The sequence below is a fragment of the Marmota monax genome, unplaced genomic scaffold (genome assembly GCF_021218885.2).
Source record: "Marmota monax isolate L192 unplaced genomic scaffold, Marmota_monax_Labrador192_F-V1.1 WCK01_AAM20220418_F8-fsc00258, whole genome shotgun sequence".
Taxonomy (NCBI): domain Eukaryota; kingdom Metazoa; phylum Chordata; class Mammalia; order Rodentia; family Sciuridae; genus Marmota; species Marmota monax.
In genome coordinates, this window is record NW_026692172.1 from 73,668 (window position 1) to 100,801 (window position 27,134).

General features: G+C 39.9%; 1 protein-coding gene and 1 pseudogene across 1 annotated transcript; one reads left to right on the forward strand and one right to left on the reverse strand.

Moving 5' to 3' along the window:
- The window catches only part of LOC124077395 (zinc finger CCCH domain-containing protein 11A-like), a 30,680-nt pseudogene extending 11,403 nt beyond the window's left edge, over positions 1 to 19,277 (reverse strand).
- Positions 19,278 to 21,156: 1,879 nt separating this feature from the next.
- Positions 21,157 to 22,286, forward strand: LOC124077163 (Y-box-binding protein 3-like). The gene is made up of 2 exons (XM_046421407.1): positions 21,157 to 21,819; positions 21,939 to 22,286. The coding sequence occupies exons 1-2, from the start codon at positions 21,157 to 21,159 to the stop codon at positions 22,284 to 22,286; spliced, it is 1,011 nt and encodes a 336-aa protein (XP_046277363.1).
- Positions 22,287 to 27,134: the final 4,848 nt, after the last annotated feature.

The following is a 27,134-nucleotide window of genomic DNA, read 5'->3' on the forward strand; positions in this document are numbered from 1 at the left end:
AATTGTAGCAGGATTAGAGGTTATCTTCATGTAGAAGGATCAGACACTTATATAGAATAGGTCCTTACCTCTCACCATGTACAAAAATTAAATAAAAATGGATCAAAGACAGAGTCATTAGATGACAAAATCAGAAACTCTCAGAAGAGAAACATAGTGTGCACACTCCAACATAAGGCACAGATAACAACATTGTCAGAAGAACCTTAAAGCTCAGGAAATAATGCCAAATAATGACAAATGGGATGGCATCAAAATAAAAAAAAGAAAGTTGTTTTGGCTTTGGTTTGAAGCTTCAAAGTGCTACATGACATCTCCTTTCTTCCATGAAGTGCTCACCATTAAAACATGACAGATTTGATTGATTATTAGTTAGGGTGACTCTTGCTTACCTCAAATTATGAATCCTATAATTGTTTTGTTTTGCTTTTTGTATTTTGATTTTTTTCCTGGCTTTATAGCTTAGTGGTAGAGCTCTTGTCTAGCATATGTGAGGCACTGGGGTCAATCCTCAACACCACATAAAAATAAATAAATAAAATAAGGTATTATGTCCATGTACAACTAAAAATATTTAAAAAAATTAAAAAAAAAACTGTTTTCACAAATTGATGTTCACAAAGAGAGTGAGTATTTGGAATTGTGCCTCCAGCTAAAGGAAATCATAAGGAATTTCTTCACAGAGTTGTGTCACCCCATCCTTTGGCCCCTATGCTGGAAAAGTAGAATCAAATATCAAATAATGCCTTTTAAATTTGATCCTCTGGAATTAAAGATGTAGAACTGTACTGTATCATACACTATGAATGTAAATATTCTTGCTCATGCTTCATGATATGCAGTAGTGATCATGCTTTATCAGATACATTTTCAAGAATGTTACTCTAGATGTTTTCTTTCCAAGGTGTGATTGAGAATATAAAAAATTGGTGCTAGGTATCACAACAGTAGAATAAATTTGCTGTTTTATTGGGTTTTGTTTTGCTTTTTTTTTTTCCTTTCATTTTTTAATGCAGTGTGCTGTAGTTTCTGTACAATTTTGCTCAACTGACTACGGAACCTTTTCTAAGCTGTAGCTGCTATTGATACATAACATAGGGCTATTATCGGTATGTGTGTATATATATATATATATATATATATATATATATATATATATATATATATATGAAATTTGTATTTTTGGGAACATTAGCTGTGCGGTCCAGCTTGGACAAGGTATCACTGCTTACTGTGTTGAGTTGGTATTTTCCAAAATTAACAGTTACGCAGGTCTGGAAAGATTAAACTTACTTTTTTCAATTGGTAAAATTGTATTAAATACAATGTATAGTGATTTGATTATAGTTTTCTCAAAATAATGAAAAAAATAAATCTTCTATACAGGAAAGGAGACAATTACAAATATGAAACATGAACCCATAGAATGGGAGAAACTTTTGTTAGCTATTGTTCTGACAAAGGATTAATATCCAGAATACATAAAGAAATCAAAATTTTAACCCCAATAAATAAGTAACCCAATTAATGAGTGAGCAAAGTAACAAAGAGACACCTCTCAAAGATAAAAAGAGAAATGGCCAAGAAACCTGTGTAAAAATATTCAACATTGTTAGCAATTAGGTAAATGCTGTACCTAATTTCATCTCACTCCTGTTAGAATGTGTGTCATTAAGAGTAAAACAAAAGTACATGCTGTATATGATGTGGAGGAAAAGAATGCTTCTGCACTGTTGGTAGGACTGTACATTAGAATACTTATGATGGAAAGCAGTGAGGAGCTTCCTCAAAAGATGGGTAGAATAGAGGAAAAGGACTAGGCCTAGGGAAGAGCGGAGGCAAAGGGGAAATACTGGAAAATGCTACTAGACAAATTATACTGTTTTTTTTTTGTGTGTGTGTGCATATGTACGACTATGTTACAAGGAATCCTAATGTTATATACAACCAGAATGAACCAATAAAAATACAGACAAAAGATAGATGAAATAAAAGAAAATACAACCCCCAAATAAAAAAGTATCTCAAAGGTGTGTTAATTTGTTTCAAATAATTTTATTTGAAAAAAGAGCATGTGGGTGCCAAAGTCACAGCAGGCTGCCTTAGAAATAATTTCCTCAGGATTCATTTTTCCGTGTTCTGCCACAAACTAACTGAGGACACTGCAGTTTTGATTCAGGTAAACCCCATTAGAGTTCATTCTGGCAGCAGACCTCAATGTCACCTCTTTGATGCTGGGTGTGCAGACATGCAGTATGCCAGAGTTATTGTGGCATGGAGGCTTTCCCTGATAATTCAAAGAAAATCTGGTGAGGCTAGACAGTATATGCTATGGTTTGGATCCCTGCATGTATCCCCTGAGAAGGCAATTTGTGAATCTGTCAAAGTGAAGCTAAAAGGTATGATGGAGACCCCAGGAAATTTGAGACTCCATGAGCATGGAACTCCTGCTGAGGGAAGCTGCAGGCAGTGGTCACAGCCAGGCCAAAAAAGTGATCATGTGGACTGCAACCAGCATGACTGCAGGCTTGAAGCAACCAAATGCTTTACAGCTCACATCATGTTACCACAAGATGTGGATGCTGGCTATGGAGCTGTAGAATTTTATGTTTGCCCTGCTGGGTTTTGGTCTCACTCTGGTCTGATTTTTCCTTAATATTTGCCTCTTGATTTCATTTAGCATGAGCATTTAACCTCTGGCAATTTTTGTTGGAAATATGTCACTTGGGGTTTTGTAAACAACTTTTATAGGGGACCACAGCTGACTTTGCCTTGGGTCTCAGAGAAGATGTTGCACTTGGCCTTTTCAACATAGGAAAGCTTGTAGTTCTTTGCAGACTCTTGTGTATTGTATGAATGACATTTTCATTGTCAGATGCACATGTGCCTTTGAGGGCCATGGGCAGAATATCAATTTGGAATGAAAATGTCCCCAAAAGACATATGCTTTAAAATTTTGGTCAATCCCCTAGGTAAAATTTGAAGTTAGTGGAAATTAAAATGTAGGACATTGTTAGAAAAAGTTATGTCATTGGGGGCAGGCCCTTGATTGGGATAATGGGACGGAGACCCTTTTGCTCTCTCTGTTTCCCTACTTACAGTTAATAAACAAAATCTTTCTGTCCCACCCCCCTCCCCCTGCGCCGGCAAGGTAGAGGGAACTGTGACCACCCACAGAGCAGGCCCAGCGGCCTGCTGAGGGGCAGAGCCACCCCCCACCCCCCGCGCCTGCCAGGTAGGCAGAACTGTGACCACCGACAGAAAAGGCCCAGTGGCCCGCAGCGGGACAGAGCTTCCAATCACTCCTGCAAGGTAGGCGGGCCTGGGACCCACTGGCAGAAGAGGAGCAGCGGCCTGCTGAGAGGCAGAGCCGTCCCCTCCCCCTGAGCCGGCAAGGTAGACGGAACTGTGACCACCCACAGAACAGGCCCAGTGGCCTGCTGAGGGGCAGAGCCGCCCCCCACCCCCCGCGCCTGCCAGGTAGGTGGAACTGTGACCACTGACAGAAAAGGCCCAGTGGCCCGCGGAGGGGCAGAGCTTCCAATCACTCCTGCAAGGTAGGCAGGCCTGCGACCCACCGGCAGAAGAGGAGCAGCGGCCTGCTGAGAGGCAGAGCCGCCCCCTCCCCCTGCGCCGGCAAGGTAGAGGGAACTGTGACCACCCACAGAGCAGGACCAGTGGCCTGCTGAGGGGCAGAGCCGCCCCCCACCCCCCGCGCCTGCCAGGTAGTCAAAACTGTGACCACCATCAGAACAGGCCAGACCTGCAACCGACAGACAGAACAGGCCCAGTGGCCTGAGGAAGGGTAGAGCCGCCCCCCCCCCCGTGCCTGCAAGGTAGGCGGACCTGCGACCCACTGGCAGAACAGCCCCAGAGGCCTGCAGAGGGGCAGTGCCACTGCCTGTGCCTGCAAAGTAGGCAGAACTGCGACCACTGACAGAACAAGCCTAGCGGCCCGCAGAGGGACAGAGCTGACGCCCGCGCCTGCAAGGTAGGCAGACCTGCTACCGACCGGCAGAGCAAGCCCAGCGACCTGCCGGCGTGGTAGGCACATTGCCCCAATTGGAGGAGGGGCAGAGCCGCCACCCGCGCCTGCAAGGGAGACTTTGCAACTATACAAGACCAATATAAATATATAGGGGGAAAATTCAATAGCACAACAGTTTAACCAAGTAGAAAGGAACGCGAACAGTATGAAGAGACAAGGAAAGAAAGGACCACAAGCAATGCAGGTAAACTCAACGTTAGAAGAGGTAATAGCTGCAGCAGATGGAATGTCAGATAAAGAATTCAGGATATACATGCTTCAGATGATCTGGAGTCTCAAGGAAGACATCAGACAGCAAAATCAGACAATGAAAGATCACTTCAACAATGAATTACATAAAAAAATCCAAGAAGCAAAAGATCAACTATACAGGGAGATAGAGGTTATAAAAAACAAACAAACAGAAATCCTAGAAATGCAGGAAGCAATAAACCAACTTAAAAACTCAATTGAGAATACTACCAGCAGAGTAGACCACTTAGAAGATAGAACATCAGACAATGAAGATAAAGTATTTCAACTTGAAAAGAACATAGACAGCTCAGCAAGACTGTTAAGAAACCATGAGCAGAACATCCAAGAAATATGGGATAACATCAAGAGACCAAATTTAAGAGTCATTGGGATACAGGAAGGGACAGAGTTTCAAACCAAAGGAATGAGCAATCTATTCAATGAAATAATACGAGAAAACTTCCCAGATTTGAAGAATGAGACAGAATCCCAAATCCTAGAAGCCTACAGGACGCCGAGTGTGCAAAATCATAAGAGATCCACACCTAGACACATTATAATGAAGATGCCCAACATACAGAATAAGGAGAGAATTTTAAAAGCTACAAGAGAAAGGAAGCAGATCACATTTAGGGGTAAGCCAATCAGGATAACAGCTGATCTTTCAACACAGACTCTGAAAGCTAGAAGATCCTGGAATAACATATTTCAAACACTGAAAGAAAATGGGTTCCAACCAAGAATTGTGTTTCCAGCGAAATTAAGCTTCAGGATGGAAGATGAAATTAGAACCTTCCACGATAAACAAAAGTTAAAAGAATTTGCAGCTAGAAAACCATCTCTTCAAAACATCCTTGGCAAAACATTACAGGAAGAGGAAATGGAAAATAACAATGAAAACCAACAGTGGGAGGTAGGACAGTAAAGGGGGGGGAATAATCAAAGAGGAAAACAAACCATGTTTAGTAACAGAAATAAACAAATATGGCTGGAACAACAACCCATATCTCAATAATAACCCTAAATGTTAATGGCTTAAACTCACCAATCAAGAGACACAGGCTAGTAGAATGGATCACAAAACAAGACCCAACAATATGCTGCCTACAGGAGACACATTTGATAGGAAAAGACATACATAGGCTGAAGGTGAAAGGTTGGGAAAAATCATATCACTCATATGGACTTTGGAAACAAGCAGGAGTGTCCATACTCATATCAAATAAAATAGATTTCAAGCCAAAGTTAATCAAAAGGGATAAAGAGGGACACTACATACTGCTCAAGGGAACCATACACCAACAAGACATAACAATCATAAATATATATGCCCCAAACAATGGAGCAGCTATGTTCATCAAACAAACTCTTCTCAAGTTCAAGAGTCTAATAGACCACCATACAAGAATCATGGGAGACTTCAACACACCTCTCTCGCCACTGGACAGATCTTCCAAACAAAAGTTGAATAAGGAAACTATAGAACTCAATAACACAATTAATAACCTAGACTTAATTGACATATATAGAATATACCACCCAACATCAAGCAGTTACACTTTTTTCTCAGCAGCACATGGATCCTTCTCAAAAATAGATCATATATTATGTCACAGGGAAGCTCTTAGACAATATAAAGGAGTAGAGATAATACCATGCATCCTATCTGATCATAATGGAATGGAACTGAAAATCAACGATAAAAGAAGGAAGGAAAAAGCATACATCACTTGGAGAATGAACAATAGGTTACTGAATGATCAATGGGTTATAGAAGACATCAAGGAAGAAATTAAAAAATTCTTAGAGATTAATGAAAACACAGACAAAACATATCGGAATCTATGGGACACATTGAAGGCAGTTCCAAGAGGAAAATTCATTGCTTGGAGTTCATTCCTTAAAAAAAGAAAAAACCAACAAATAAATGATCTCATACTTCATCTCAAAATCCTAGAAAAAGAAGAGCAAAACAACAGCAAAAGAAGTAGAAGGCAAGAAGTAATTAAAATCAGAGCTGAAATTAATGAAATCGAAACAAAAGAAACAATTGAAAAAATGGACAAAACTAAAAGTTGGTTCTTTGAAAAAATAAACAAAATCGACAGACCCTTAGCCATGCTAGCGAAGAGAAGAAGAGAGAGAACTCAAATTACTAGCATACGGGATGAAAAAGGCAATATCACAACAGACACTTCAGAAATACAGAAGATAATCAAAAACTATTTTGAATCCTTATACTCCAATAAATTAGAAGATAGTGAAGGCATCGATAAATTTCTTAAGTCATATGATCTGCCCAGATTGGGTCAGGAGGATATAGACAACCTAAACAGACCAATATCAATTGAGGAAATTGAAGAAACCATCAAAAGACTACCAACTAAGAAAAGCCCAGGACTGGATGGGTATACAGCAGAGTTTTACAAAACCTTTAAAGGGGAACTAATACCAATACTTTTCAAGCTACTTCAGGAAATAGAAAAAGAGGGAGAACTTCCAAATTCATTCTATGAGGCCAACATCACCCTGATACCTAAACCAGACAAAGACACTTCAAAGAAAGAAAACTACAGACCAATATCTCTAATGAACCTAGATGCAAAAATCCTCAATAAAATTCTGGCGAATCGGATACAAAAACATATCAAAAAATTGTGCACCATGATCAAGTAGGATTCATCCCTGGGATGCAAGGCTGGTTCAATATACGGAAATCAATAAATGTTATTCACCACATCAATAGACTTAAAAATAAGAACCCTATGATCATCTCGATAGATGCGGAAAAAGCATTCAACAAAGTACAGCATCCCTTTATGTTCAAAACTCTAGAAAAACTAGGGATAACAGGAACATACCTCAATATTGTAAAAGCAATCTATGCTAAGCCTCAGGCTAGCATCATTCTGAATGGAGAAAAACTGAAGGCATTCCCTCTAAAATCTGGAACAAGACAGGGATGCCCTCTTTCACCACTTCTGTTCAACATAGTTCTCGAAACGCTGGCCAGAGCAATTAGACAGACGAAAGAAATTAAAGGCATAAAAATAGGAAAAGAAGAACTTAAATTATCATTATTTGCAGATGATATGATTCTATACCTAGCAGACCCAAAAGGCTCTACAAAGAAACTATTAGAGCTAATAAATGAATTCAGCAAAGTGGCAGGATATAAAATCAACACGCATAAATCAAAGGCATTCCTGTATATCAGCGACAAATCCTCTGAAATGGAAATGAGGACAACCACTCCATTCACAATATCTTCAAAAAAAACAAAATACTTGGGAATCAACCTAACAAAAGAGGTGAAAGACTTATACAATGAAAACTACAGAACCCTAAAGAGAGAAATAGAAGAAGATCTTAGAAGATGGAAAAATATACCCTGTTCATGGATAGGCAGAACTAACATCATCAAAATGGCGATATTACCAAAAGTTCTCTATAGGTTTAATGCAATGCCAATCAAAATCCCAATGGCATTTCTTGTAGAAATAGAGAAAGCAATCATGAAATTCATATGGAAAAATAAACGACCCAGAATAGCAAAAACAATGCTAAGCAGGAAGTGTGAATCAGACGGTATAGCGATACCAGACTTCAAACTATACTACAGAGCAATAGTAACAAAAACAGCATGGTACTGGTACTGAAACAGGAGGGTGGACCAATGGTACAGAATGAGGACACAGAAACCAATCCACAAAACTACAACTACCTTATATTTGATAAAGGGGCTAAAAGCATGCAATGGAGGAAGGATAGCATCTTCAACAAATGGTGCTGGGAAAACTGGAAATCCATATGCAACAAAATGAAACTGAATCCCTTTCTCTCGCCATGCACAAAAGTTAACTCAAAATGGATCAAGGAGCTTGATATCAAATCAGAGACACGCCGTCTGATAGAAGAAAAAGTTGGCTACGATCTACATACTGTGGGGTCGGGCTCCAAATTCCTCAATAGGACACCCATAGCACAAAAGTTAATAACTAGAATCAACAAATGGGACTTACTCAAACTAAAAAGTTTTTTCTCAGCAAAAGAAACAATAAGAGAGGTAAATAGAGAGCCTACATCCTGGGAACAAATCTTTACTCCTCACACTTCAGATAGAGCCCTAATATCCAGAGTATACAAAGAACTCCAAAAATTAGACAATAAGAGAACAAACAACCCAATCAACAAATGGGCCAAGGACCTGAACAGACACTTCTCAGAGGAGGACATACAATCAATCAACAAGTACATGAAAAAATGCTCAACATCTCTAGCAGTCAGAGAAATGCAAATCAAAACCACCCTAAGATACCATCTCACTCCAGTTAGATTGGCAGCCATTATGAAGTCAAACAACAACAAGTGCTGGCGAGGATGTGGGGAAAAGGGTTCACTTGTACATTGCTGGTGGGACTGCAAATTGGTGCAGCCAATTTGGAAAGCAGTATGGAGATTTCTTGGAAAGCTGGGAATGGAACCACCATTTGACCCAGCTATTCCCCTTCTCGGTCTATTCCCTAAAGACCTAAAAAGAGCATGCTACAGGGACACTGCTACATCGATGTTCATAGCAGCTCAATTCACAATAGCAAGACTGTGGAACCAACCTAGATGCCCTTCAATAGATGAATGGATAAAAAAAATGTGGCATTTATACACAATGGAGTATTACTCTGCACTAAAAAATGACAAAATCATAGAATTTACAGGGAAATGGATGGCATTAGAGCAGATTATGCTAAGTGAAGCTAGCCAATCCCTAAAAAACAAATGCCAAATGTCTTCTTTGATATAAGGAGAGTAACTAAGAACAGAGTAGGGTCGAAGAGCATGAGAAGAAGATTAACATTAAACAGGGATGAGAGGTGGGAGGGAAAGGGAGAGAGAAGGGAAATTGCATGGAAATGGAAGGAAACCCTCAGAGTTATACAAAAGTACATACAAGAGGAAGTGAGGGGAAGGGGAAAAATAATACAAGGGGGACAAACGAATGTCAGTAGAGGGGGCAGAGAGAGAAGAGGGGAGGGGAGGGGAGGGGGGATAGTAGAGGATAGGAAAGGCAGCAGAACACAACAGACACTAGTATGGCAATATGTAAATCAATGGATGTGTAACTGATGTGATTCTGCAATCTGTATATGGGGTAAAAATGGGAGTTCATAACCCACTTGAATCAAAGTGTGAAATATGATATATCAAGAACTATGTAATGTTTTGAACAGCCAACAATAAAAAATTAAAAAAAAATCCTTCTGTCATATGTTCTCACTGCACAATAAGTCCAAAATATCAGGATCACTTAGCAGGAACTTCAAGGTCTGACACAAACTTTTTCTCCTTTAAAATGGATTAGCTCAGGAGTGTTGTTGAAGTAATGGAAAGCTATCTAGCCTGCCATTGGAATTCAGGTGTTGCATATAAGATGCCTTAAATGTTGGGACATTTGGAGTTTAAAACTGTTCTGTTCATCTCCCATGTGTCCATACAGAATTGATCACATTCAGAGGTTGCAGCTCTTACCAGATGATCAATTCCATGGGCATTGGGTCTTGGAATTCCCAACCTCCGGAGCAATGATTATGGTTTTGTTCTTTATTTATTACTCACCACCAGATATTTTATTAAAGCAGCACAAAATGCACCAAGACATTCTGTGCCTATGTAACATTGTAAGTGACATTTTGAGGTGGTAAAATCCTTCCTACTCCTCTTGGCCCTTATCAGTCCTTACACCATAGCACTATCCCACTCTTTTTAATTCACAGACCACCACCGGTTACTCTGTGTTTGGATGTACTATCCTTTCTCTATTGCTACAAATTACTACAACAGACTAGGCTACATACAGAAAGTACAGGCTTATTTACCTCCCAGTAATTCAGGCTGGAAATTACAAGAGCATGTATCTGGCAACTATTTGACATCAATGAGAGCCTTTGGCAGACATATACTACAGTTCAGGGCAACAGGTGATAAGAAAGAGCAAGTGAAGCAGCTCAGCCCTCTCTTTCTTCTGATAAAGACACCGTGTTGGCAGTACTCTTTTAAACTCATCTAATCCTCACAGCTACTCAAAGGTCCAAAATGTATGTAGATTTAGTCTATGAATTGGAGCCTATTTCCAATATATTGCAATCAGTCATATGTATGTGTTTTCTACAATTTTACACAAATTCAATTACAAACCATATATCCACTATTGCCTGTCTTCTTACACTCAATATGTTGAGAATCTTCAGTGGTGGACAGTATGTTGATAGTTTATTTTTCTTTCTAGGAGTGTTCTATTTTAGGGAAATACTATAGCATTTTTATCAATTTGCACAGTGGGAATATTTGAGAAGAAGAAATCAAATAAGAAATTTAATGATTTCTTAAACAAATATTGATGGCAAAACATATATTAAGTAGCAAAATCAGTATTAAGAGGCAGGACTATTGCAATTTACACCTATATTAAAAAGCCAGAATAATTCATACAATGACATTTCTCTGCACCTGAAAGAACATGAAAAATAAGAACATAACAAACCAAAGTTTAACAGAAGCAGAACAAATAATAAATCAGAGAAAAGGTAAATGAAATACAAATTAAAATAGAAAATATCAACATAACAAAGAGTTGGCTCTTTGAGAACATAAACAATATTTTAAAACATTTAGCTAGAAAAAATAACAAATGAGAGGAAACTCAAAGGAAGTCAGAGATTTGGAGGAAGAAATGGCAAGTGACACCCCAGATATGCAAATGAACACTAAAGACACTCAGGGAAAATTATATGTGAAAAAACTGATAATCTAAAAGAAAGGTAAAAATTCTAATACACACATGCCATACGTTACTCTTGAAAGATTGAGTCATAAATAGAAAACCTGAACTGTCCCCAAACAAGTAAAAGCAAAAGGATGGAGTGAGCAATAAAATAAGCCCTGATAATGGAAATCCAAGTAGCAGATGGCTTCATGATTGAGTTGCATCAAACATTTAAAGAAATACTAATTGCAATTTCTCTTAAACTATTCTCAACATTAAAAGAGAAAGAGATATTTCCAAGCACCTTATATGATGACAGCATTATACTTCTTCTTCAAAAAAGATGAAAACACAATCCCGAAGCAACTATCCTTTCTCTACTGCTACAAATTACTACAACAGATACAAACAAACACATGAACAAAAATACTTCAAGGTCAATAGACTTGATGAACATACACACACACACACACACACACACACGTGTGTGTGTGTGTGTGTGTATTCCTTAACAAAATACCAGAAAACTGAATTCACCAGCACATAAATTCCATTCAGCATGACTGGATTGGATTCATTTCAGGAAGTTACAAATGTTTAATCATAAATGTCATACACTATGTCAAGTGAAAATAAAAAGGATAATTTAATCTAAACATCTCATCAGATATACACTTGATAAATATCAATATACTTCCATGATAAAAAATGGTGAAAAAAAAAACCATAAGAAGAATCCACCTCAATATAACAACGAAAACTGATAATAAACCATTTTCTGATGTTATATTAAATGTGGGGAAGCTAAAGTCTTCCTCTATATGATCTGGAATAGATCACAATTCTGGAAGTCTTGGCAGAGCCATCAGTTAAGAAATAAAAGCCATCCAAATAACAAAAAAAGAAATCATATCATCTTGTGAGTGTGTTATGCTTTGGATGTGAGGTGTCCCCCAAAAGCACACATATGAGACAATGCCAGAAGTTTCAGAGGAGAAAGGATTGGGTTATAACAGTTTTAACCCAATCAGTGAATTAATCCCCTGATAGGAATTAGCTGAAGTGGTAATGTGTGGCTGGAAGAGGTGGAAACTGGGGTATGTCTTTGGGGTATGTATTTGTATTTGGCAAGTGGAGACCTGTGTCTCTGCTTCCAGATAGTTAGGTTAGCGGCTTCCTTCTGCCACACTCTTCCACCATGATATTTTGCTTCACCTGGAGACCCGAGGACTTTCTATGAACTAAGACCTCTGAAACCTTCAGCCCTCAAGTAAAGTTTTTCCTCCTCTACTATTGTTCTGGTCACATATTTTAGTCACAGCAGTGAAAACCCTGAGAAAAATACAGTGTTTGCTCGTGACATAATCTCATGTGTGGAAAATCCAACTACTCCACCATTAGAAGTATATGTGTACTCATCAAAATTTCAGATTATATACCTATGTGTAATAACCTATATCGTTTTTATATATACACAGCAAAATAGCAGGAAGACATTCCATTGTCCTGTATTTCTAAAGTCAATATTGTCAAACGGATACAACACCCTAAATAAGCTGCAGATTTAATGTAATTCTCCTGAAAATGCCATTGTTATTCTTCAAAGAAGTAAAAAATAATCTAAACTTTATATGGAATTTTTTAAAAATGCAAATAATTAACACCATCTTTAACATATCAGATACATCAGGAGGAATTTCTCTGACCTTGATATATTCTACAAAACTCCAGCAATGAAAAACAACATGGTACTGGTATAAGTGCAGACAGATAGTTCAATCTAAAATAAGAGAAGTCTTAGAAGTAAATCCATTAACCTACAGTCAAAATACACATTGGATAAATTACAGTATCTTCAATAAAGGGTGGTAGGAAAATTGGATATCCATATACAGAAAAATAATACTAGACCTCCCTCTGGGCCCTAATCTTCATCATGTGGGGTTAGGCCCCAACTTCCTTAAGAAGACTCCTATAACACAAGAAACAAAAACAAGAATCAATAACTGGGATGGATTCCAACTGAAAAGTTGTTTTTTTTTTTTTTTCTCAGCAAGAGAAACAATCTGTGAGGTGAACGGAGAGCATACATCCTGGAAGCAAATTTTTGCCCCTCACACATCAGATAGAGCACTAATCTCTAGGGTATATAAAGAACTCAAGAAGCTAAGCACCAAAAAAAAAAAAAAAAAAAAAAACAAAAACAAAAAACAAAACAAATAAACAACAAAAAAACCCCAAATATCTCAATCAGTAAATGGGCCAAGGACCTGAACAGACAATTCTCAGAAGAGGATATAAAAATCAATCAACAAATACATGAAAATGCAAATTAAAACTACTCTACGATATCATCTCACTCCAGTCAGAATGGCAGCTCTTGTGAAGACAAACAACAACAAGTGTTGGCGGGGATGTGGGGAAAAGGGTACACTCATACACTGCTGTTGGGACTGCAAATTGGTGCAGCCAATTTGGAAAGCATTATGGAGATTCCTTGGAAATCTGTGAATGGAACCACCATTTGACCCAGCTATTCCTCTTCTTGGTCTATACCCAAAGGACTTAAAAACAGCATACTACAGGGACACAGCCACATCAATGTTTATAGCAGCACAATTCACAATAGTTAAAATGTGGAGCCAACCTAGATGCCCTTCAGTGGATGAATGGATTAAAAAAATGTGACATTTATACACAATGGAATATTACTCAGCATTAAGAAAGAACAAAATCATGGCGTTTGCAGGTAAATGGATTGCGCTGGAGAAAATAATGCTAAGTGAAGTCAGGCAATCCCCCCAAAAGAAATGCTGAATGTTTTCTCTGATATAAGGGGGGGGGTGACTCTTAGTGGGGTAGGGAGGAAGAGCATGAGAGGATTAGACTAATTCTTGATAGGGAAGAGGGGTGAGAGGGAAAGGGAGGAGGAAGGGTATTAGTAATGATGGTGTAATGTGATGGTCATCATTATACAAAGTACACGTATGAAGATTTGAATTGGGTGTCAACATACCTTATATACAAACAGAGATATGAAAAATTGTGGTATATATGTGTATTAAGAATTGTAATGAAAAAAGTACCTGTATAATGGCATAAAGTGATGTGAACATACTTCATATACAGAGGTACAAAAAAATGTTCTCTATATACGTAATAAGGATTGTACTGCATTCCACTGTTGCTGTGTATTTAAAAAAATAATAAAATCAATAAAAAATAAAATAAAATAAAATCCAATTCTTATGTAATATGGTATCAAGTAAATGTGAATTATGTCACAAGGTAAAATGTCAAGAGAGGGAAGAAAACTAATTTGTTGTTCTATACCGAAATACACTTATGTGAGAGACTTAAGTGATATTCATGACAAATACAGTCCTTCCTAGAACTGGACAAGTGGTCATTGCTGGAGTATATAACTATCTACTTCACATTCCCTTTGTCTTTAGTATTTTAGCTGGCCATGCTACTTTATGCATTAGGGTGCCCCAAGCCTTCATTCCTGAGGGCTCTAGGCCATTGTATGTCTAGCCTGAATTGGGTTGTTGTAATTTCCCATTGATTTTAATCAAAGAGTGTGGTATTACTAATGGACATCCAAGGCCCCTCATGTATCCTACACACACACTGTGATACTATTACTAATCTCTTGAGTTCCCCCACCAGTAGTCTAGTTAAATGCCCCCACCCATCACAGTAACTCATTTCTCTGGATGTTGATTCCAGGTGGAAGTCTTAAATTTTAGGTCAGTGGAATCATTTCTTGGCCCTTTGTTTGTAAAAAAAAAAAAAAAAATCATCATTCTGAGACCAATAACTATATGCCATCCAAGAATAAGGACTTCAGTCAGAAAACAACAAATAAATATCGTTAGGGGGCAACTCGGGACAATAGTGGCCTGCAGCCACTCCCATTCCAACACTCTGATTCTCCAACTATGACTTCTGGTTATAAGAGAAATAGTGTCACACTAAATTAGAGCCCCCCGCCACTGAATTATATTTACACACAGACACTTTGAGGACCTTGCCACAGGCCTGGAAATTTTTGCCAACTAATGGATGCTGCAACCGAGTCTTCAAAAGATCATTTTACAGTTTGAACAAGCCAGCTGATTCAGGATAGTGGGGGCCACGCCAAGACGAGTGGAATCCAAAAGCATGAACCTATTGTTAAACATATTTTTACATGAAGCAAGGCATTTGATCAGAAGGAATTCTACGTGATGTGCTAAGATGGTGCATAAAAGCAGGAGGCATCACAATCCCAGACCTTAATTTATACTACAGATCCATAGTGACAAAACCAGCATGGTATTAACACCAAAACAGAGAAGAACACCAAGGGAACAGAATAGAAGACAGAGAGACAAACTGGCAAAACTACGGCTACCTCATATTTGATAAAGGTGTGAAAAACATACATTAGAGAAAAGATAAGCTCGTCAACAAGTGGTGATGGTAAAACTGGAAATCCATATGTGGTAGAATGCAATTTAACCCCTATCTCTCCCCCTGCACAAAACTCAACTCAAAGTGGATTTAGACTAGAAAACCTGCACATACTACAAGAAAATGTAGTCCCCATACTCTAACCTATTGACTCAGGAACTGCCTACCTTAACAAGACTCCAGAAGCACAATAAATAAAATCAAGAATCAATAAATGGGTGGCATCACAGGAAAATGCTTCTTCACAGCAAAGAAAACAATCAAGTTTGTGAAGAGAGAGCCTACTGAATGGAAGAAAATATTTGCCACCTGCAAATCAGATAAAATGTTAATTTATGTGACTTAGCACAAAAATAAATAAAAATAAAATAAACCAATTACTAATGGGCAACAGAACTGAACAGACACTTTTCAAAGGAAAAAGTAAAAATGGCCAGGAAATATATGACAAAAAAAGCGCAACATCTCCAGCATTCAGAGAAATAAAAATTAAAATTGTGCTGAGATTCTCTCTGATTCTAGTCAGAATGGCAGTTATCAAGAATACAAGTAATATAAAATATTGGTGAGAATGTAGCAAAAAAGGTTCACTGAAACACTGCTGGTGGTACTCCAGATTGGTGAAACCCCTCTGGAAAGCAGTATGGAGATTCTTCAAAAAACTAGGAATGAAACCAACATTTGACCTAACAATCCCCTCTCCTTGTTTTATACACAAAATATTTTAAATCAGCATATGACAGTGATGCAGCCACAACGATATTTATAGTAGCACAGTTTACAATAGCCAAGCTATGGAACCAACCTAGCTGCCCATCAACAGATGGGTGCAAATAGATATAAACAATGGGATATTACTCAATCATAAAGAAGAGTGCATTTATGACCTTTTCGAGTAAATGGATGTACCTGGAAACCGTCATGCTAAGTGAAATAAGCCAGTCCCCCCAAACCAAAGTCTGGTGTTTGTGCTGATGTGTGGAAGCTAACCCACTATAAGAGGGGAGAAGGGAAGAAGAGACATTCAAAATATTAGACAAAGGGACATGAAGGTAAGGTAGGGGGAGAGGAAAAGGAAAGACAGTGGAATAAATACAAAAATAATTTTCCTAAGCACTTATGCGAATAATGGGGCATAGTGAATCCCACCATCATGTGCATACAAAAGAATGGGGTCCTAACAAGAATAAGACATATTTCATGCTTGTGAAATGTTATCAAAATGAATTCTACTGTCATGTATAACTATAAAGAACTAATAAATAAATGGTGCCTAAGACATGGCGTATTGACAAGGATGCCAATGTTGAAAAAAAGCACTTTGTACAGAGAAGGCAAATTCACATTCAGAGTGAGGGTCTATTTTAATAAGAACAAGACACTTCCCTTCTTCCCTCGAATCTATGGCAGTGGTTGATGTAAGCAACCTGCAGCCGGGTACTTTGAATGATCACCATGGGGACTCGCTTTGTCTATCACATTGGACACTCAGTGTCCGTTTCTGCAGCTCACTAGGCACTCAGAAACCATTCTGAGAACTTGTGCTTAAGATCCCATTCTCTGGAACTTTTCCTGGTGCCAATATCTTATTATGCATTGTTGTCCAGAGACACAGAGGCCATGCATATATATCTCTGCATTTCAAAGAGTTGGCACACACCATTATGCAAGGTGCTGAATCCAAAATCTGCAGGCATCTGTAAGGTGGCAGGGCAGCCTGGAGTTCCAGGGGGTAACCGCTGCTTCATTTCCAGACATAAGAAGTATATCTCCTGAAGAATTCCCTCTTGCTTCTTGTGTATGGTCCAGGTTTTAGTCTCTCCAAGCCTTCAACTCATGGAAGAGTCCCATTTACATTGTGGAGAACAATATGCTTTACTCACCGACCATGGTTCACAGTTATTTTCATCCCAAAGCACCTTCATAGAAAAATCCACAAGGATGTTTGCCCATGCATCCACACTGCAGCCCGGATGAGTTGACTCATACAATTTTTCAGGACTTGTGGTTTACTATGATATATTTTTCACATAATGTCTTCTACATAATTGCTGTCTACATCCTATGAATTCATATTGTCATGTCCCTTTTATACATGAGAAGTCTACATTAAGAGAGATGAGGTGATGTACTCAATGCTGAGCAACCATCATTTTGCTGGCTGGCCCAGGAGTGAAATTCAAGCCTTCTGATCTAAGACTACTGTCTCCATCAAATCTTTGAAATTTCAGTGGAGAGTGCCCTGAATATTGGAATTACAACTATGCCTGAACCACTTACATTCAAAGTATCCAGAGTAGCACTGCCTTTTCTGATGTATAATTTGCAAGGTGTCGGGGTGGGGATGGGGGACGTGAGCGTTTTTCTACAGTTTTCTAGGTTGCTCTTCCACTTGCATTCTATTCCATTTCCATTACCTTTGATAGTTAACACAACTTAAGGGACACTGGGATCGATCATACAGCTCTAGAAGGAGCAAGATGAATTGTGTTGATCTCCCGTCACGTGGGAGCCACCTGTGAATCAGTCAGAAGAAGGGCTTCGGACCTTCCTTCTACTCACAAGGCTGACAGATGTTACTCCTTACATTAGATAATGCTGTCACCTTTTATGGAGGCCTGAATGGAATCTGATGCCTCAGAGTCAGCACTGTTTTGCGACTGAAGCTACAGGGAAGGGTTTCGTTTTTAAATGAGAAGCCCATGGATCAGATGGCATACTTAAACTTTGGTTGACCTCTGTTTCATTGATGACTCTTGGCTGATGACAACAAAACTGTGTGCTTCAATGGATGCGTCGATAAAAGTACAAAAGGAAACAACAGGGACAGAGAGAAGCTGATGGTTAAAATGAAAAAGACAATGCAGTGGCCTGTGCATATTTTACCTTGAACTACTAATTCATATTGTATCGATGCTATTTTTTTTCCACTGAGCCTTTCTTCGTGCATAGAATAAAAGCACCAGGAAAGTTTAATAGCCCTCCTTGATGACTCCGAAGCATTTTCTGTATATTTCTTAAAGCAATTCAGTAGAACATATTCAGTCCAACTTGTTGAATCTAGTGAGCCTCTGATTTGTGCCTAGCACGATGTGAGGAACTTAAGGAAGACGAGATTAGGATGTAGTCATTCCCAGTGAACTAACAAGGCATAGATTTCATTCATCAGCATGTGTTTCATGGTGGTCTTTCCTCCATCAAGCAGTGTTCCAGGCATCAGGGTTCTCAGAGAGGAGACAGGGAGAAGAAACTTGAAGTGTTTTCTCCTTTTTGAGTTTTGGTGAGCTTAGAACCTCGTTGGGACTAATAGTGAAATGAAGCTTTACACATAGGAATGTGGCAGAGGAAAATTAGAAAGTCATTTGACATTGATCCATAAGTGCAACTAGGCTTGAAGGAGATCAAGGTGTACTGGTGCATATGGAAAGGGGGTGGCAAGGGATTCCAAAAGTAGAAATAGACGGGTTGGTGGGATTTATGCAGAGAGCTGGAAGAAGAATGAGGGAAAACGAACACAGCAGAGAAATGCCCATGAGTGTGGCATATGTGGAAAGGACAACAGCAAAGTGGACATGAAAGAAAGACCCATTGGTGACATCACAGGAACGAACTTCATGAGATGCTGGAGGATACAGTGAACTGGGAAACAGAGCAGAAGGCCCAAGGGATTCTGTTGTCTCTTCACTTATGAAGTGAATGGTCTCGGTTGGGCCACTTAGGTGCTTTGTGCCCTGGCTTACTTGTTGTCACGTGAACATCTGTTGTACTCTCGTGCATGTTGTAAAATCCTCAAGAGATGATGCCTGAAGAAATACATTTTAAACAGTAAATTCCAAACCCAAACCTCTGCCTTCCATTTTTTATTACACCACCATGGTGAACAAGAATTTCCTCAATCTACAGCAGGTTTTGCTTTTGTGTCAACTCCAGGCAGAAGGTCACCATGTGGCAGGACAGAGGGTGCTGATTAATTGATATGAGGGTGACGTTTGCCTCATCGTTGAGGGGACTAGGCTGGTCATTCCTGCAAGTGGTGGATCTTGGCAGGAATGTTGGGATGTATGGGATCATGGCTTCTGTGAAAGAGGTTCCTGATCTCTGACATCATAAGAGACAGGTGATAAAACTGTTCATGAAGACCAAAGGGGTACTGTTGAAGTAGACCTGGACCTGGAGTGAAACCTGAGATGAGATTTTGGGGTTCACACTATAATAAACATCTGAACTTATGCAAGCAATTTCCTGTCTTAGGGTCCCTGACCCCTCACCTCCTAAATTGAACTAAAATGGCACCTGTTCCACCTGCTTGTAGAGAGGGTTAGATCATATGCACAACACATGAGGGGATCATGTAAATGCTAAAGTGATAGGACAAATTATTTTATTTTTCTTCTTATTAAAATAACCCTGGGTTATTTGGCCAGCTACTATGTTAGCGTGCCCTGTCATCACATGAAAAAACGTCGTATTTCAGAGATCTAGCTATGCGCTAACACACTATCAGCTCAGCAGTGAGGCTGGTTTCTTAAGGTCTTTGCCTAAAAAATAAATCAGAATTTTAACTTAGAAGATCACAGAATCAATAAGCTGTTAAAAAATAAGGTTTAGATCTGCAGACAGGCATAAGTGAAAATTACCTCAGTTGTTTTTTCACTCTACTTTATCATTGACTTTACATATCCAAGATACATGTTGTCATGTTAGCAGCTGTTGCACATTCATGTGTGTTGTAAAAACTTTAAGATATGAAGTGTGAATAAATGTGTTTTGAACAGTAAAATTGAAACCAAGATCCCTTTCTTCCATTTTTCATTACACCACCATGGTAAAAAAAAAAATGCTCCTTAATCTATGACAGGGTTTGTTTTCTAGCTGGCTGTGGGCAGAAGCACAGAGCCCGATAGAGTTTTCAGAATAATCCAGGTACAAAGGTGTTTCCACTCAGCTTTGCAACCTAAAGCTAGTCTGAGGTATTCTTTACCTGGGGGAGTTTATTGTTCTCTCAGTACAAGAATTCAATCCCTGTCAGGCTTTCAGTGTTCCTCTGAAGGAAACACAGAAGCGCACGCGTGTGCACACACACATGGGTCTTTTCACTCTCTCTCTGGGTCTTAATGTCATGCCTTTGTCATTATGTCTGAAGTTACATAAAATTCCTCACTCGGGTGGTTGAGGACAAAAGGGGTTGGAAGAAGGCAAGGGTTTTGTGGAGATCTTTAGAGAGGGCCCTCAGGAGACTGAATTTCCTCAACTGGGCCTGAGAGATGGATGTTGGGTCATTTCTTCACATCTGCTCAGGGAAGCAAGAGGACCTTCAAAGAGACCTCTACCTGGAGAATCAAATCTTTTGCACCTCCAAAAGGGATTTAGCTGTGCTTTGTCTTGGGGCTGGGAGCAAGGGGAGGAGTACATCTGCCCCTCCCCCACCAGCTGGAGCTCCTAGTATTCCCCCATTGAGACGTCATCAGCAGCCACTGTTTGGTCTACTTCTTGTTTCCCTGGGAGACACTACAGGCCTCTCCAATAGCCTCAGGGTGAAGCCAGAGAGTCCTTTCCCTTGGCCAGCCCTCGCCTCAGGAAGGTACCCCTTCCCTTAGCTCCCAAGGGCCCAATTTCCCCCCAGATTCTCTTGAGAAAAGAGAGCAAAGACGGCCTCATGAATGAAGCTGGAGAGGGCACCTCCACAGAGATGGCCGCTTCAATCTCTCCCCAAGCCACACAGAAACAACTCATATCACTGGGAAGCAGAGATCCTCCAGGGGCCCTAGTCACCGGCACCCTCAGCGGGGACCCGATCACTAAGGCCGCTGTGGCAGGGGGCACCAAGGGAAAGGCTCCCAAGAAAGTCGTCGCCAAGAGGGTGCGAGGCTCAGTCAAGCGGTTTAATGTGAAGAATGGGTATGGCTTCATCAGCAGGCATGGTACTCAGGAAGATGTGTTTGTTCACCAAACTGCCATCACCCGGAACAATCCTCACAAGTATCAACGCAGCGTGGGCGATGGAGAGACGGTTGAGTTCGATGTAGTGCAAGGTGAGCAGGGCACCAAGGCGGCTAACGTTACTGGACCCGCGGGCGCTCCAGTGGAGGGCAGCCGCTATGCAGCTAACCGTCCCCGCTTCCGCCCAGGCTGCTACATTAATCACCGGGAGCCACCACCGGGAAGATCCCGGGATGCCAAGGACCATCTGGATGAAGGCGAGGACAGCTGCGCGGGCTTCACCGCATGCTTCACAGTAGCCCAGGCCCCGCGGCGCTATCTTCCCAGTCGACCTCAAGATCAATCATTGTGGCGTTTCCCGCCCTTCCGCAGGCCGCAGGTCCTGGCCCTCTGTCCATCACTCCTCCCTCATCCCCACGGCCCGTGGGCCTCTCACCTGGCCTGGTCAGTACCAGCCTCAAAGCCTGAGGTCACATCAAGGAGGGGGCTGGGCCCCAGCTACTTGCTGAGTCGACCCAGGGGCAGAGGAATGCCTCAGGGGCCAGGAACCTCACGGTCATCTCTGAGGACCTGGAGGCAGAAAATAAGGAAAGCAGGCACAAAACAGGTGGCCCTCAGCAGAGGCCACCACCACGCTATGGATCCCGGCGTCCCAACAACCCGATCCGTCATCCCCAGAAGGCACATGGCACTGAGGGCCAAGACCTTCAGGAGAAAGAGGGTAAGAACCCTGGGATGGGCCCAGCTGAAACTCCTGTTTGTGCTATTGTGGATAAGAAGAGCAGCCTTGCTGAGAAGGAGGACCCTGACGTCCCAGATGCCTCCTCTGCAGCCCAGGCCGAGTAGCGGCTTGGATCTCTCTTCAGGGACTACCTGGCCTGTGCTGCAGGTGAAGTCCCTTTGAGGAGATGATGATGCCCTTTGGTGTGACCTAGTCTCCAAAGGGCACGTTAGAAAAATAGACATTCAATATTGGACTTGCCATGAGAAAAATACATGACCCTTTACCCAAGATTTGAGGATTAATCTACAAGATCTGTGTATTTCTAAATACCATCTTAGCAGCATCTGTCTCCAAAGTTTCAGTATACATGCTAGCACCCAACTCTGAACATATAATTTCTGATGACCAGGACCACAGTTAGTATTCTGAATTCCCTGTTGAATTAGTTGAACTCTTTAGAAAATGGCTTTCATTTTAAATTGAACAGCATGAAAATAATTATAAAATATTGAAGACTATCTGACAAGTGGTCAATTTCTCAATAAATCATTTCATCTTGCTTTCAACTGTTATCAATGTTGTCTGATTTTTCTTAAAGCGGGCCACCTCATTATTACATAATTGTATGGAGAAGACTGTAGTTTGTAATTTCCTTTTGCTTCTCTTGCAGAAACAATTTTAGCAAAAACAAAACAAAACTGACAGGGGCTGGGGTTGTGGCTCAGTGGTAGAAAGTTAGCCTAGCAAGGGCGAGGCCTTGGGTTTGATCCTTAGCACCACATAAAAATAAAGTAATGAGTGGTATTGTATCTAACTACAACTAAAAATAAATATGAAAAAACCCTGAAAGAACAGGTTTACCATTATTAAATCATGAATTTTAAATTAATTTGGCATAGCTATTGAATTCCTCTGGATATTTTAAAATATTAGCACAGTTCAGGGAAAAGAAATCACTTGATCACTTATCATCATCATTTTCCTGCTCCTCCCTTGCCCCACAATTTGAGCACTAAGTGTGAAACAAAACAGCTCTGTGATTAAAGGCAGTCCCAAGTACCCATACTTACTACTTTCAGACCACTATTAGAAAAAGAAAAGAAGGCAAGTGAACAAAACAACAGTACATGTCAAAAATGGGCCCTCGGGAAACAGATAATACTGACTTTTATTTTTCCTTTTAAGTGATTTTATCTCATACCATTTCAGTATCAAAAGTGGTCACAGCAGCAGTCATAACTTTTATTGTGCCTAACATGCAGACCTGAAGAAAAACATCTAGTCCAGAGTTTCCATCTCTGCTCCCTGGTGGGGCTTCATCCAGCTGGCTTTTTTAGTACCCTTGAGAGGCTGAGCGGGTGAAGGTCAGAGCACCTTCCGGGGTAATAGAGACGTTCCAACTGGGAAATGGCACACCGTTCCTGGCTTTCATTTGGACATGTGGTGGTGCTGGTGGGCAGCAGGCAGGGCCCAGGTTTGACATGGGGTAGGGGAAGGCTGTTAGTAAGTTTGAAAACAACAACAACAACAAAACTATAAAATTTTATTTTTCAGGTGAATGACTTTGGAATATCAGTAGAAAAATCAAAATATGTTTGTTGTTTAGATGTTGAGGCAGTTTCACACCACATTGCATTTTGGAGAATGAGTATATTGCATTTTGGAGAATGAGATATTGTGGGTAAATATCCTCAAGCCATTTGAGTACAAACTGTGAGATTACTCATTCAACAAATATCTGACCACTTCCTTGTGCCAGGATCTATGAAAGTCACTGGTGGGGATGGTTGCATCATGCTGAAGAAGATGACCCCTTCTCCCAAAGGTGTCTGCAGTTGAGCAGAAAGTGAGAGAAAACAGGAAGTGGTTGCTCAACGTTATGAGTATACTAGCAGAATTATCGGGGAACATGAAAGTTAATGCAGGCAACCCAAATATTGGCAGAGTTGTTCCACAATAATGAAATCACCTTGGACAAAAGCTTAGCTACTCAGATACCTGAATTTAAATTTACATCTAGTAATCATCACAAAATATTCAGGATTTTATACAACATCCCAGACCGAGCTCAGACTTTCCGTTTCACAAGTGACCATTCTGGGCATCTTGGGCTGGTTTCTTGAGCAGTGTTTTACTGGACCTCTTGCTTGTTAATGGAAGGATTTTCCCCTTTGTTGCTCTTCTCAGTTTGCCACAGGCCCCAACCCCTCTCCTAGGAAGTGACCTATTATCTCAATTAAGGGTCAAGTTGTTGTTGCCAACTGTGGAATAGAGCCACCTAACTTTAAAAACACAGAGGTGGACCCCACGGTTTGGTCAAATAACAATACAGTGGGAAGAGCACAACTGCAACCCCTGTTGAAATCCATCTCAAGAATTCTTCCAAATTTTCTTACCAACAATAGTGTCCCTGAAAGTCTAAAGCTAGAAAGGGAGTTTAAAATGATTGAACTTTTGGTAGAATGCTTTAGCCCTTATAATTCTCCTATATTTGGGATCCCATAGGACCTCCATAAATTGAGGTTAGTTTAGCATCTTCATATAATCATTAATGCAATGGTTCCTCTAAACTCTGTGGTTCCAAATCCATATGCTCCCCCAACGCAGATCCCTGAGGCAGCTGCTTATCATAATGTCCTGAACTTAACGAATGCATTTTTTTTTCTGTATTCTTCTGCATCCAAGGAACCAGCCACTATTTACCTATGAGATTTATATCTCTAAGGGTAGACAGGTAGCTTGGACAGTCCTTCCCCAAGGGATTCATTGAGAGCCCTCATCTGTTGGGAATATTGGTACAGGACCTCATGGGTTGTTAAACAGTGTTTAAACAAGTAAAACTGTATCATTTCAATATGTAGTGGCCTTCTCTTATGTAGAACTTCAAAAATTTTATCCTTGAAGGGACTGGCTCTCTTCCCAATTTCCTGGCTAACGAGGGATATAAAGTATCCTAAAAGAAGGCTCAAACGTGCCTACCCCAGGTTACCCACTTGGGAATAATAGTGGAATGCGAAACTCAAAATTGTGGCCCAGAAAATATTCCACCCATACACGCATGTCCCTTTCGTCAGACAGTCAAACTCAGCACTTTTCAGGGAACTGGCTACTGTAGCATTTGGATCCCTGGATATGCTGAAAGTGTATAACCCTATTATGAATGCTTTTAGGAAGCATGGGGACTTTCACAGGCCAATTATCAACTAGATTCCAGAGGCAAGAAAAGACCTTCAATACATTACAAATATAACTCACCAGGCACCTGCTTTGAGTCTACCTACTCAGGAAATCTTTCAATTATTTGCAACAGAAAATAAGGGAGTGGTGCTGAAAATAGTTACTCAATTGTTGGGGGGCACTCCTCAGTCTGTAGGTTACCTATGTAAAGATTTGGACAAAGTCACCAAGGGCTGGCCTCGAATGTATTAGAGCTGTGATTGCACAGGGACTCCGTCCCTGAGGCACACAAACTTACTCTGGGAGGGTTTCTGACTGTACTTACCTCCCACAACATGGCAAAAATCCTAATTTCTATAAGTAGTCTTTGGTTAATAGATAGCCATATACACAAACATCAGGACCTTTTGTGGAAGGAACTGAAATTTCCTTAAAGAATTATCAGATTCTCAATCCAACTTCTTTCTTATCCGAGGAAAGGGGGAAAAAAAAAAAAAAAAAAACCTCTCCACTCTTGTAAGAATATTTTATTGGAAATTTATGCTGCCAGATGTTATTTATCTGATCATGGTATAGATAAGCCTGATCTTACCCTGTACACCAATGGGAATGCATCAGTGATTGATGGAATTGAGTGGTCAGGATACTCAGTAGTAACAGATTTTTAGGTTCTTGAATAAGAAACACTTTTCACCAATACCAGCACCACCTGGTGAAACTAGTTTCTCCCACCTAGAACTGGAACTTTTTAAGAATAAAGGATTCAACATAGATACTGATTCCAAGTATATCTTTCATATACATCATGTTCATGCACCTATCTGGAATGAACAAGGATTATTCACTACTGCTACTACTCCTGTTAAAAACACCAGGAAGATTCTTCATCTCCCAGAAGTGATTTCCCTGCCATCCCGTGAAGCAGTCATCTATGTTCTTAGACATCAGAAGGGAGAGAACACAATAGATAAAGGAAATAAGAAAATAAGTTGCTCTGCTCCTATGGGGGAAAAATGTCTTCCAAAAGCCATCAACATTTGACAGAGGAGACTCAACAGGCTGTTAATACAGGATACCCATTAGATCATACAGAATGGTGGGTTTCTCCCAAGGGTATCCTATTACTTATTCATTCATCACAATGGAAATTTTTAAAGTTGTTCCATCACCTTTACCACTTGCGAAGAGATAATGGTCTTAGCTTAATAAAAAATATTTTCTTTACATTATTGATTGTTTCCTTTGCTGACAAGAAACTTTTTAGTTTAAATATATCCTATTTAATAATTCTTCATTTATTTCTTGCACTTTAGGAATCTGCTTAATGAAGTCAGGACTGAATTTGACATGATGATGGTTTGGACCTAGGTTTTCTTCTATTAGGCTCAGGGTCTCTGGGATAATTCCTAAGTCCTTGATCCCCTTTGAATTGAGCTTTGTAGATGGTGAGAGATATGAGTTTAATTTAATTTTGCTGCATATATATTTCCAGTTTTCCCAGAACCATTTTTTGAAGAGGTTATCTTTTCTCTAATGTATGTTTTTGGGACCTTTCTCTAATATGACATAACTGTATTCTTGTGGGTTTGTTTCTGGGTCTTCTAATTTGTACAATTGGTCTACATGTCTATATTGGTGCCAATACCATGCCATTTTGTTTACTATATCTCTGTAATATATTTTAATGTCTGGTATTGTGATGCCTCCTGCTTCACTCTTCTTGCTAAGGATTCCTTTGATTACTCTGGGTTTCTTATTTTTTTTTTTTTCCAAATGAGTGTCACAATTGCTTT

What these genes read in the sequence shown, in the direction of transcription:
- LOC124077163 (XM_046421407.1), top strand. Translation starts at nt 21,157, where the DNA reads ATGAATGAAGCTGGAGAGGGCACCTCCACAGAGATGGCCGCTTCAATC. An exon ending in CGCCCTTCCGCAGGCCGCAG is followed by an intron (nt 21,820 to 21,938) that starts GTCCTGGCCCTC and finishes GCTGGGCCCCAG; the next exon opens with CTACTTGCTGAGTCGACCCA.